The sequence below is a fragment of the Sceloporus occidentalis genome, unplaced genomic scaffold (genome assembly GCF_023333645.1).
Source record: "Sceloporus occidentalis isolate IW3139 unplaced genomic scaffold, rSceOcc1.0.p SCAF_279, whole genome shotgun sequence".
NCBI lineage: Eukaryota > Metazoa > Chordata > Lepidosauria > Squamata > Phrynosomatidae > Sceloporus > Sceloporus occidentalis.
The window spans coordinates 719,093-730,417 of NW_028317259.1; the positions used below are offsets into that span (position 1 = coordinate 719,093).

At 51.0% G+C, this 11,325-nt stretch overlaps 1 protein-coding gene across 1 annotated transcript; it reads left to right on the plus strand.

Moving 5' to 3' along the window:
• Positions 1 to 4,210: 4,210 nt before the first annotated feature.
• On the plus strand, positions 4,211 to 6,967 carry LOC149275587 (zinc finger protein 526-like). Its single transcript, XM_089504573.1, has 2 exons — positions 4,211 to 5,542; positions 5,651 to 6,967. The coding sequence occupies exons 1-2, from the start codon at positions 4,211 to 4,213 to the stop codon at positions 6,965 to 6,967; spliced, it is 2,649 nt and encodes an 882-aa protein (XP_089360699.1).
• Positions 6,968 to 11,325: the final 4,358 nt, after the last annotated feature.

Here is an 11,325-nt window from a genome sequence, read left to right on the forward strand (position 1 = left end):
TCCTCTAGCTCTGGTTACGGAGGGAAGGAAGGGGCTGCATATCCCCATGGGGCGAGTGTGGCCCCCCGTGACCATGGCGGCACCAACAAACCATTAAAAAGTATTGTGCAGGAACACCATCCGCTCCATTCACAGTAGGAAGGTGGTCAGGGTACCCCATGCTTAGCGGGGGGCAGTAAGGGATGCACTTGTGTCTGGAGCACTCACCCTAAGAGCTTGCGCTCTATCGGAAGCCAGCACAAAGATCTGTGTCTCTAGAGGCACACATTTCACCAGATCCATCCTCCTCCTGCACTACATATGTTTCCAGGTATAGCAATTGAAGCACTACACCGTACACGCCAACAGTCTTAATTTGATTAGGACAGTCCCAACCTGCGCAATAGATGATTTCTAATTCAAAGACATTAGTATTTCATTAGTATTTAATGATCCTGTGTTATAGTTCAGCTCCGTGCGGCGCGGCCGGGGTTAATCTGTCAAACAGTGAGCGATGCCAGTCTCACAGGGTCTCCAAAAATCACCAGCTCAGCAACAGCGCCACCTACTGTGACATAACAAGCACTGCAAATCCACTCTGCCCCCCACCCCCTCGGCCAGACGCCTCTGCCCCCCACCCCAGGCTGGACGTCAGTAATTATGATTTAGCAGAATGCAAAGTAAAATTCGATGTGAAAATTAACTCCTAACATTATCATTCATGTACATTCTTGAAGGGCCGTTCGAATGACTTCATTCATAGACTAGACATACATTTCATATACAAGGCTGCCCCGAGACAGCCAACGATGGAGTAGTCATTCAGCAAGCTGAGGATCAACCTGCGACGGTCTCGGAAGGACTGCTTTAAAACCTGTAAGCTATGAGGGCACCTGGCCAACGCCACCAACACAGGAGGTCCACATTCTTACGCCTTCTGCCCAAAGCCAACCAATGCTATGAGTTCCCACAGCAGAGACCGATGTTCCGCAATATACTTACGAGACTCTCGCTCCTTCACAATATGGGTTAAAGAGGGGCTGTGCGCTGGCGCTACCATATACACAGATCAGGCAGCTGCTTAGGGCCCCCACTGGTCTAAGGGACCCCTTAAAGGAGGAAAGGGGAGATGCCTACACATAGACTCCTGATTGCGGTATAACATATATCATAGGGTTAAATCGTATATACGCTTCACCTATTAGAAGATGAGAATATTTGTTATTTATTTTTTTATCGTGCGAATGACTAACTGTGAATGGAGGGACTGTGATGCCACCATCACCATGGAAGCCAAATTACTCCATAGACAGGAATCCAGGTCAAAGGGAGGCTAGATCCGCCTTCGAGCAGAGGTAAACTGACATAACACAGCCTCACGGAATTGTGCGTTTAGACAGGAGGGGGTACGCCATTTGTACCGGTGATCTGCCCGTCGGTACATACAGAGATACTTAACCAGGCGCCATTACTAGACCGGGGCGGTAATCCATGGAACTCGCAGAAAGGGTTAAACGTATTCAGCGGTGTGGAACGGCAGAATTCAATGCCTGGTTGGTGCGTCAATAAATAACAAATACATCGATTGGTCACCAAAGTGTATAGGGGACATTTGGGTCCAAAAGGACTTCTTCACGTCCAGCTTGGGTGTCATGTATTAGAGGACGCTTCAAGTGTTCTGATGAGGCCTTATACAGGGGACGCATCCTGTAAGTATAGAACCAATGGGGTATTTCACATACTGGATGGGGTATTTCACATACTGGATGGGGTATTTCACATACTGGATGGGGTATTTCACATACTGGATGGGGTATTTCACATACTGTACGCAACACAGCTGGTTATTGTTTGTAGAAGTGTTACGTTGTCACAGGGCTTAGTTTCATAGCGCAGCCTTCCCAATGATCGGCTTGATGTCCCATGGAGGAGCTGCTTAGCCGGCTTATACAGGAGCATCAACCTATAGCAGGTTCCGGGGCTCTGTGACCCAATCATCCCAATAGCTACCGAGCTGGAAAGTTCCGTGGGGTTGAATGAGTATTCCCGATTCCGCAGCTGCGTACAATGGGGTAACGTTCACATTTATGGAGGTCGGTGAGCAAAAAGTTGACGATGGTCCAAGATCAGGCCAAGTCACGATTGGTAGACAGATGACCCCAGACTATACCCCATGGACAGTGCCCAAAGATGAAGGTCACACCGACCTCCGTGTTGAGATGGTCCCCTTCCCATAACATACTGGGAGCCAAAGCACCATTTGGGAGGCTCAGGTGTCATGAGACCTACGTAGAGTAAGAATGAGTCAGATCCAGACCGTGCGACCCTGAGAGCCTGGATCTTCACCCGGAGACTCCGGGGCAAACCCTGAGCGTTCCCAGGATTGGCAACGGGGCAATTTGGAGATTTGCAGACACTACCAGAAGCTAGATAGACACCCCCCCCCCATCCTGGCTGGTTAAAATGCCACCCAAACTCAAAAGGGACGGTCCATCGCTACAAAACCTCGCTGTCTGTATCTGTACATAAGTCCCTTGATGATGTCATAACACAGAGTGACTTTATTTGTCAAGTTATCTTGGCCGGAACATTGAACGTTAATTAACTTTTGGAAACCCAATCGGTCCAACGGTTTCCGACACTCGATTCCGTCTCACGCAGCGATATACTATTCATCGTTCAGGGTCTAGGAATATCTCAATGGGGAAATGTCTAAAGCACGGAGCGGCAGCATCATGCGCCGTATCGAGGTTAAATGATTCATTCTTCGGCTTTTGAACCCAATGACATAATTAGCATAATTCTATTTAATGCTCCTTTATCCCTTCACTTCGGGTCTCCATCAATTCTTATTGATTTTGCTATTTTTTCCTCCTGCAGTTTAAGGTCATTTATATCAGATATTACGGGCCGTATTTACTCTGCAGACGTGAAAACGGCAGATAGGGATCAGTGCCTGTCTTCGTGTCATGTGATATTTAAGTGTTCCCAGCAACATTTGTAATGAAGCAAAAAAATAACAGTTTTTATAGAAACCCTGATTTATCAGGAGGTAAAGAATGAATTAGGTCACCTGCATTCAAGCAGGGATTTAAGCTGTGATCTAGCAGGGAGCAGAACCTATTGTGATGCTCAGATTTGAAGATACGGGTCAGCTGTAGACTGTCATCTAAGACTCTGCCCCGAAGTGGGGTAAAATGTGGGGTTTTGCCCCTACATTGGATGTAAAGCCGGCCCTGCGCCTCTTCATCACGCAGCGAATCCCAACCTCTGCCCCTCACTATCCAACTTTCACGGTGTCCACATAGCGCGTTCCCATTGGTCAGCCTCGTTCTAGTGGCAGCATACGTCATGTGCAAGTCCTCTATTCCAGAGCACATGGTGCTTTGCGTTGATTGGCTGTCTTTGGCAGCCAGTAACCTGGGAGGATGCTGAGAGGTGTTTGGGGAGACTGTCGTTGAATGCAGAGCGTGTGAGTACCGGGCACCGGGGGAGGAAACGGCCAGGGGCGGGACCGGCGGGAGTACATTCCAGGGAGGGGGTGCCGTCACTGACAGGGCTGAGCCAAGGGCCCCTGAGCTGGGGCATTAGGGCTGAAGCCTCAGGGACCCTTGAGATGTTACTGGCCGGCTTGGGCTTGTGGGCAGCCTGTCAGTCTGTCTCGGGTCAGGGCAGGGGTGAGGTGGCCAGTAAGGCTTTCATTGGGATAGTGGGCACCAGTAGTGGCCACCTGGAAATCAGAAGCTGGCTGCTGCTTGTAAGGTCTTAGGGATCATAGAAAGTTGGCCCTGTTTGCCCCTGTGTTTTGGGGTAAGACGCGCTGTACACGCCATCGGCTTTTGCTGGACACCTGGTAGTGAGAGGAGGGGGGGCAAGTGATAAGGGCTAGCTGGGGCCAGGGCTGTTGGCCAGGATGCCACGATACAGCCGGGTCATCGCAGCAAAGGCCGAGAGGACCAATCACGGGGGGCTGAGATCAGAACCCTGCCTGCTGACTACCAGATGCCCCGGGGTACGGTCTGGTGAGGGCAGCAAGTCTTGTGGCAGCTACAACAAAAAGCGGTAACCCAGACTCTGCCCTCCGGGGATAGGGCCGGGGCAATTGTTTGTAAAGACACCAGTAACTACATCTGATCTGCAAGAACTTGGGGTCAGAGATATAATATAATAGCGCGGTATTCATTAATTGTAATCATGCCAATCATGCCTTTCTCTTTCCCAGCTCGTAGACATGGCAGAGGATGTCCAGTCCCCCGTGGTATTCCAGCACCAGTACATGTGCTCCGAATGCGGCGTCCTTTACAACACGTTGGAGGATGTCCTGGTTCATCAGCAGAACCACTTCGGAGGGCCGGTGCAAGCGGCGGTGTCTCAGGATGTTTCCCTCGAGTTGGGAGAACTGCAGAGCTTGGTCCAGGAGAGCCAGTACCAGTGTCTGGAGTGCGGACAAGTCCTTCTGTCACCAGATGAGCTCCTTCACCACCAGGAGATGCACATGAGGGAGCTGCCCCCGGCTCTGACCTCCTCACCCCCTTCCATTGGAAGTAGCCAGATTCACTATCAGTGCTGTGAGTGCAAGGAACTTTTTAGCTCCCCCGAGCTGTGGCTTGCTCACCGCCAGAAGCATATAAAGCAGGAAGAACAGCCTCAGCAAAGTGTGGTACTGCAGGCCGGCTCAAGCATTCAGGCCGTGCTCGGTCTGCAGAACGTTCTACTGGATGAGAGGACTTTAAATGGTTGGGGGGTGGAGATGCCAACCACGGTGGAGAGCGCAGAGGAGGCCACGGCTCCGGAGCCCACGCCATACGCCTGTCCGGCTGCTATGTCTGAAAGCGCCACGGAACCGCAGCCGCTGGTACAGGTCAGAGAGGTGCATCCCTACGAGTGCTCTGAATGCAGCCAGGTGTTCCCCACGCCGGAAGAGTTTCTCGATCACCAAGGCCAGCACTTCATGGAGTCTGAGAAGGAGAGTGAGGCATCTCCTCCGTACGGGAGTCTGGATAACTTGCCGTCGCCTGACATTCTCGAGAGGTTGCGGAAAGACTGGTTAAAAGACGAGGAAGAGAGTCTGAAGGAACTGTGGGGAGCAGCGTCGAGGACCCTGCAGTGTCACGAGTGTAAGAAGGAGTGTGCGAATGCCGAGGCGCTGCAGAGACATCGCAAGAAACACCACCCAGAAGATTTTCCTTGTCCCGATTGCGGCCGTCTCTTCACTTCCGCTAACAGACTGCAGTCCCATCGACGCGTGCACGTGGAAGGCACCCTGCAGTGTCCAAACTGCCACAAGGTGTTCAAGAAAGAGGCTTCCTTGGAGCAGCACATGAGACTTCATCGCGGCGAGGCTCTTTACTTGTGTGTAGACTGCGGCCTCGGCTTTGGCACAGAAATCACCCTTGTGCTGCACCGGAAAAGCCACACCGCCGATCCGCTTCATCGCTGTCAGTGCGGGAAAACCTTCAGCAACATGACCAAATTTTTGTATCACCGGAGGACGCATGCGGGAAAGAGTGGCGCCCCCATGCCGAAATCCCCAAATCTCATTCTATCTGACAGAGAGAAGGGGGTCGTTGGTACGGATCAGTCTCCGGGGGGCGCTGACACAACGTCCCCTCCCGGTTTGTCAATTCCAGGGGGATTTGCAGAGTTTGGAGGCAAAGCGAACGCACCAGAGATCCCGACGCCTCAAGAAAACGGCTTCGGTAACCACCCGCCTGCCGACGCGCCGAGCATGGAACCGGGGAACCCGAGCCAAGGCTTCCCGTGCCCGCTGTGCAGCAAGGAATTTTCCACCCGTCTGAAGCTGGTCAGTCACAAGCGGGTGGTCCATATCATGGGGCGGAAACACAAGTGCGGCGTCTGCGGCAAACACTTTAAGAAGCAAGTGCATATACAAAATCACATGCGCACGCACACCGGCGAGCGGCCCTTCCAGTGCACCACCTGCGGAAGGACGTTCTCCGCGCATGCCAATCTAACGCGGCACAGCCTGCTCCACACCGGAGAGAAGCCCTTCAGGTGCGAGGTGTGCGGACGAGGCTTCACGCAGAGCTCCAACCTGCAGCAGCACCGGACCTTGCACACCCAGCCCAGCCCGCATACCTGTGAGGTTTGCGGGCAGAAGTTTCGCAGAGCTGCCAAGCTGGCCTGCCACATGTACAAGCACACGGGGGTCATGCCGTACAAGTGCCCCGACTGCGAGGAAACATTCATGCGCAGGAAGCTAATGGAGCTGCACCGGCTGGTACACGAGGGTAAGGAGCCCTTCTACTGCCAGGAGTGCGGCAAGCATTTCGCCAAGGAGTCGCAAGTCGAGGGACACAGGTGCCGCGCGTTCCGCTGGGCCCCCAACGTGTGCCCTACCTGCGGGAAAAGGCTCAATTCCAAAACCGACCTCACTCTCCACATGATGGTTCACGACGGGCAGCGTCCTTACAAGTGCCAGCTCTGCACCAAATCCTTCACCTCTCAGAGCGCCCTCACTCGCCATCGGCAACTGCACTCCGACGTGCGGCCACACAAGTGTGACGTGTGCGCCAAAGGCTTCCTGGAATCCTTCGCTCTGCAGATCCATCGTCGCGTTCACACCGGCGAGCGGCCGTACCCCTGCGCCGACTGCGGCAAAGCGTTCCGACAGGCCGGTCACCTGCGGGACCACAAGCGGCTGCACACAGGCGAAAGACCCTATCGCTGCGAGCGCTGCGGCAAGGGCTTCGTGCAGTCCGTGCATCTCGCGGAACACAGACACGTCCACGCCAGGGAGCGCACCCATCTCTGCAAAGACTGCGGCAGGAGCTTCAAGAACCTGTCCAACCTGCGCAACCATCTCAAGGTGCACAGAGCGGTGAGGGCTCGGCCGCGGCTGACGGTGCGCACGGAGCTGGGACAGACGATAACCATCTTAGAGACCGCGGAGCCTCTCGCAGAGACCGTGGAGGTCTATCCGGCTGCCGTGGACGGGAACCTACAGGTGACAGATATGACAGTATAGCCCTCCAGCCGACGCGTAGAATTAGCCTCTCCTGCCCGGCCCTCTGTAAAATAAAGCTTTTCTCCGTTCTTGTTAATGAAATGGAACGCATTTATTTCTTGTGTATGTATATAATATATATAATGTTACAGAAGGTGTTAGTAGGGATGCTATTCTGTGCGTTGCCTCCTCGTCCCGGCTCTGCCGATGTCCCTGTGGCAAAGTCCGACCGAATACCCCGGGACCCTTTGTCAGGCGCAGCACTCAGGAGACATAAGTCCCCCTTTCCCCGTACGTAGTATTTATTGCCCTCGAGTGTCAGCGCAGGCAGCTTCTCAGCGATTTATTCACTAAATCTTCGTTTGCAGCATTTTAACCTGTTAATCTCATTGTGTGTTAGGAAACCCCAACCCGGGCTGGTCTGTTCCTTCATGATTTCTTTTCGTTGGTTAGCGGCCCCTCGGGTAGAGCCGGTGATATCAATGCAGCCTCGGAGCCGGAAGGGGAATATTAATTTATTTTAATGCAGCAGGAGGCGATGTGTCTGTAAGGTTCGGGGTGCGGACCGTATATTATGGTTTTGGGGGGCAGCGATAAGGTGGTATCAGTAGGGTGGTTCTAACGCGGAGCACAGAGGAGAGGGGAGTCTAAACCCATAAGAGAAGCTGTTATGCGGGTTAGAAACCGGGTCTCCCTATACGCCGTTCACTTATACCGGATACATAGTGACTCAAAACCGTTATGACGTCCATAGCAGACGAGGTCACTGTGGCCCTAAATGAATCTTGTGCTGGGAAGCCGTGGGCCCCAGATACCTACCCAGCGTCACCAATAGCCCCTCAGAACGGATGTTTAAGGGATATCTGCACCGCTACGGTATAGGTGTTGTGCTTGCACAGCTGCTGACACTAAGCCAGAAAGACACTGGTTTAGGTGGCTGGTAGTCTGACTGTGCCAATAAATCCAAGCCTGTTGGCACCTACTCAATATACCCCCATTATACCAGCCATCAGTATTTGTGTTCCAGGCAAATAATTCCCCCCCTGCTGCTTGGCAGCTACAACGTGGCTTCTAATTAAGCCGCAGGTGCATATTTTTTCTGCAATAAATAATTAAACGTTAAGGTCACGGCGACTATTTATAGACATTAATGCCTCAGGGTCAGCATCTCCCCCCCCCCCCCCCCCCCCATTCAACTCAAACGGTCTCGCCCTGAAGCTGCCGGCCCAACAAAAAGTCATATCCTCACCTTGGATTCTATTATGGGACAGTCTGATAACTCCCACAACCCTCAGCCACGGCAAAGAATGCATACATAGGGGGCTGCATAAAATGTAATGATATTTATATATTTCGAGAGGAGCCGTGGCGTCACGCAGGTGATTAAAGAGACCGTCCCCGACGCAGCGTGACAGGCGGATTTAGAGTTTGTAAAGCAGGATTAAGACAAAGCCATTCTACCTGGCCTGTTGTGCATCGACAGCCTAATCACCAGAACCGGTTTGGATGGCGACGCTTTAGTCCGGGTCTTTCACGCTTTCTCCGGGAGAGGGCTGCGCATGGTGACCTCCCCCAAGGCCATTTTAAAGCAGACTCTGCTGTTGGAATCAGATCCGGCTGATATTGTGCAAGAAAGCGGCCTCGTTACAAAACTAACAGGTTTCACGGAGCGTTCGGGGTCAGAGCGTGAACTCCCGGCAATTAATGATCCGGAACACCTTACCTGGAGCTGCTTAACCTGCGGCCCAAGGTACGTTGTGCAACATGCGCAACACGGGACGGACCGCCCTGCGTCTGATTCTAAATTCCACACCTTTCCGTAGCATTCTGAACTGGCTCAAGGAATAGAGTAAAAATGTATATAAAATGCATTTTTTTTTCTAATACTCTAACCCACCTTACAAAAGCCCCAAAATTCTAAATTACTCAGGAATATTAATTTTTTGCATCATAAATAATAATAAAAAAAAAAGTCAATATTATTAAACACAAAGAAAGGGGGACACGGAGTTCATCATGCCAATAATTTATTGAAGATGGCTGTACACTTCCAGAATCCAGAAGAACCCAGAGACAAGAGGTCAGACTCCTAGCAAACTATATTCTGCTTTACGCTTTGCTTCTAACATTACAGTATTTCACGCCTTGATTCTAAAACTGGAATAAAAAGGGATGGGGGTAAATAAATGGTTAAAAAGGAAGATGGGAGAGGGGCAAAGGAGGGAGAAGAAAAAAAAAAAAAAAAGTGTGGGGGGGGATCTGAACTTTCATTAAGAAAAAAAATGAACATATTTACAAAGAAATCAATAGCTACATTTTCTTCGATACAAGAATTTGTAGCATGAGGAAAATATATATATTTACAAAAAATGAAACAAAAACAAAAAAAATAGAATAGATTCCAAAACAGACCCAGAAAGAGGGAAGGTGGGGGGGGGGAATTCAAGATAAAACAAGGAGATAAAAAGGTGGGGACATCTTCGTAGAATTACCAGTCCTTGGCTCCGAAGGGGTCTGTTTTGGGCAACCGAGGGACATGGCGCACCCCCCCAGCACTCAAAGGGTTAAGATGAATACCCTTAAACCCCCCCCCCCCCTGCAGTGAATTAGCCACAAGATCACTTGGAGCCGGTGATTAGCAAGCCGATCACTAAACACCTCGTGGCAGAGGTAGAGACCAGAAGACATGGTCCTTTGGGGGGGGGGGGGGGGTTTACGGGACACCCAGAAGATGCGTGTAACGTGGCTGCCATCACGTCCTGCATTCCCACTTAAAAGGCAACCTTTCCAGCGCTCAGGGAAACGCACGACCCGACAGAAAGTCCAAAGACTACTAAAAAAAAAAAAAAAAGCAGAGGAAATAAAACCTTAAAAACAGAACGCGACTGTGCTCTACCGCCCCCCCCCCCAGGAGGGGACATTAAATCTGTTTGATGAGGGGGGGGTCCTAACTCCTCAAACAAAGAGAGGTCATAACCTGTAAAGGTGTGCAGGTTCCTTCATTACCAGGAGGATCTGCAGACAGAGCCGCCGCCGCTGCCACATTTACATTGCGCATACATTATTTTAAAGGTCTCCTTGGTCAAGAGCCTAAAATCCACATCGCTAATTCCTTCTGAGACTAAACCACGGCAGGAAACTCCGCTACAGAGCAAGGGACGCTGAGGAGGCGGACAAAAGATTAACTACTGACATAACACCGCGGGCTGGGGGGCTGCTTTAGAAGAACGTTTACGCAGCCTTCGGACCACCAGCGGGACAAAAACAAATAGGAAGCCCCCCCCCCCCCCCCTATTCAGATACATCGATGATCTTCCACACAACAAATGGCATCTAAAGCCACAAAGGAACCCACAATAACGCGTGTAGACCACCATGGTCTAAATCGAATGGTTCACTAAATCGAAAAACAAGTAGTGGGGGGTTGGGTTTACTCCAAGGAGACAAAGGTCAATATCCTAAACCCAAAGAGCAAGCATTACTGTAGTATATGCCATACCTGTGACTAGACACCATGTATCACAAAAAAAAAAACAAACAAAAAAAAAAAACAAAACTAGGTTTGCCCCTAAATGAAGTCCTGCCAGCGATACGATGTTACAGAACACGCAGCGTTACCCGGACGAGTGCCGACCATCTAAACACCAGCTCCTGCTCCCTTAATTTAAGAGGGGGTCGCCCTGAAGGCCCGTGCCAGGCGGACGATGGCCGGCTCAAACCCGTCTCAGATGCAGAAGAAGCAGCAGATGAAAGACAAGATTTTCACAGTTTCAGAAGAAACGACAAGTCTTCAAGTTTCGATATATTAAAAATCTACATTCGGTTATCTACAGACTAACTCCTATCATACTAAGCCAAGACAGCACTTTGGAGGCCTTAAAAGAAGGGGGGGGGTGGGGGGGGGCGTAAACGCTCACCATTCACAAGCTAAGAATGATCAGCCATGTGGATAAGGAGACATTAAAAACACAAATTTTGTTCATATGCCCAGTTAAAGGAAAAAAAATTGAAAAACAGTCAAATGTACAACTTTCATGGGTTAATTTAAACGCTTCATGGGTAGTATCCGTCCAGCCGATGGCCCCCAACCTCACCCTCCGGGATGCATTTGGTTCCTTGATGTCCGAGTCCCCTGCTGGGGGTGGTCAGAAGAGTTCTTTATTTTACGGGTAGAGAACCTGGAAGGCTGGTGGGACGAGGCTCTCATTTAATCTTCCCGATATCTACCATATCACTAAAGGTCATAAAAAGGACAAAAAAAAAAATAAAAAAAAAAAGGGGGGTGATGGGGGGGGAGAATAACACACAGCCCCACCAATCCCTTCGACCGAGTGCATCTCCCCAGTGACGGGGGGTCAGCGGGGAGCAGGAGGCAATCC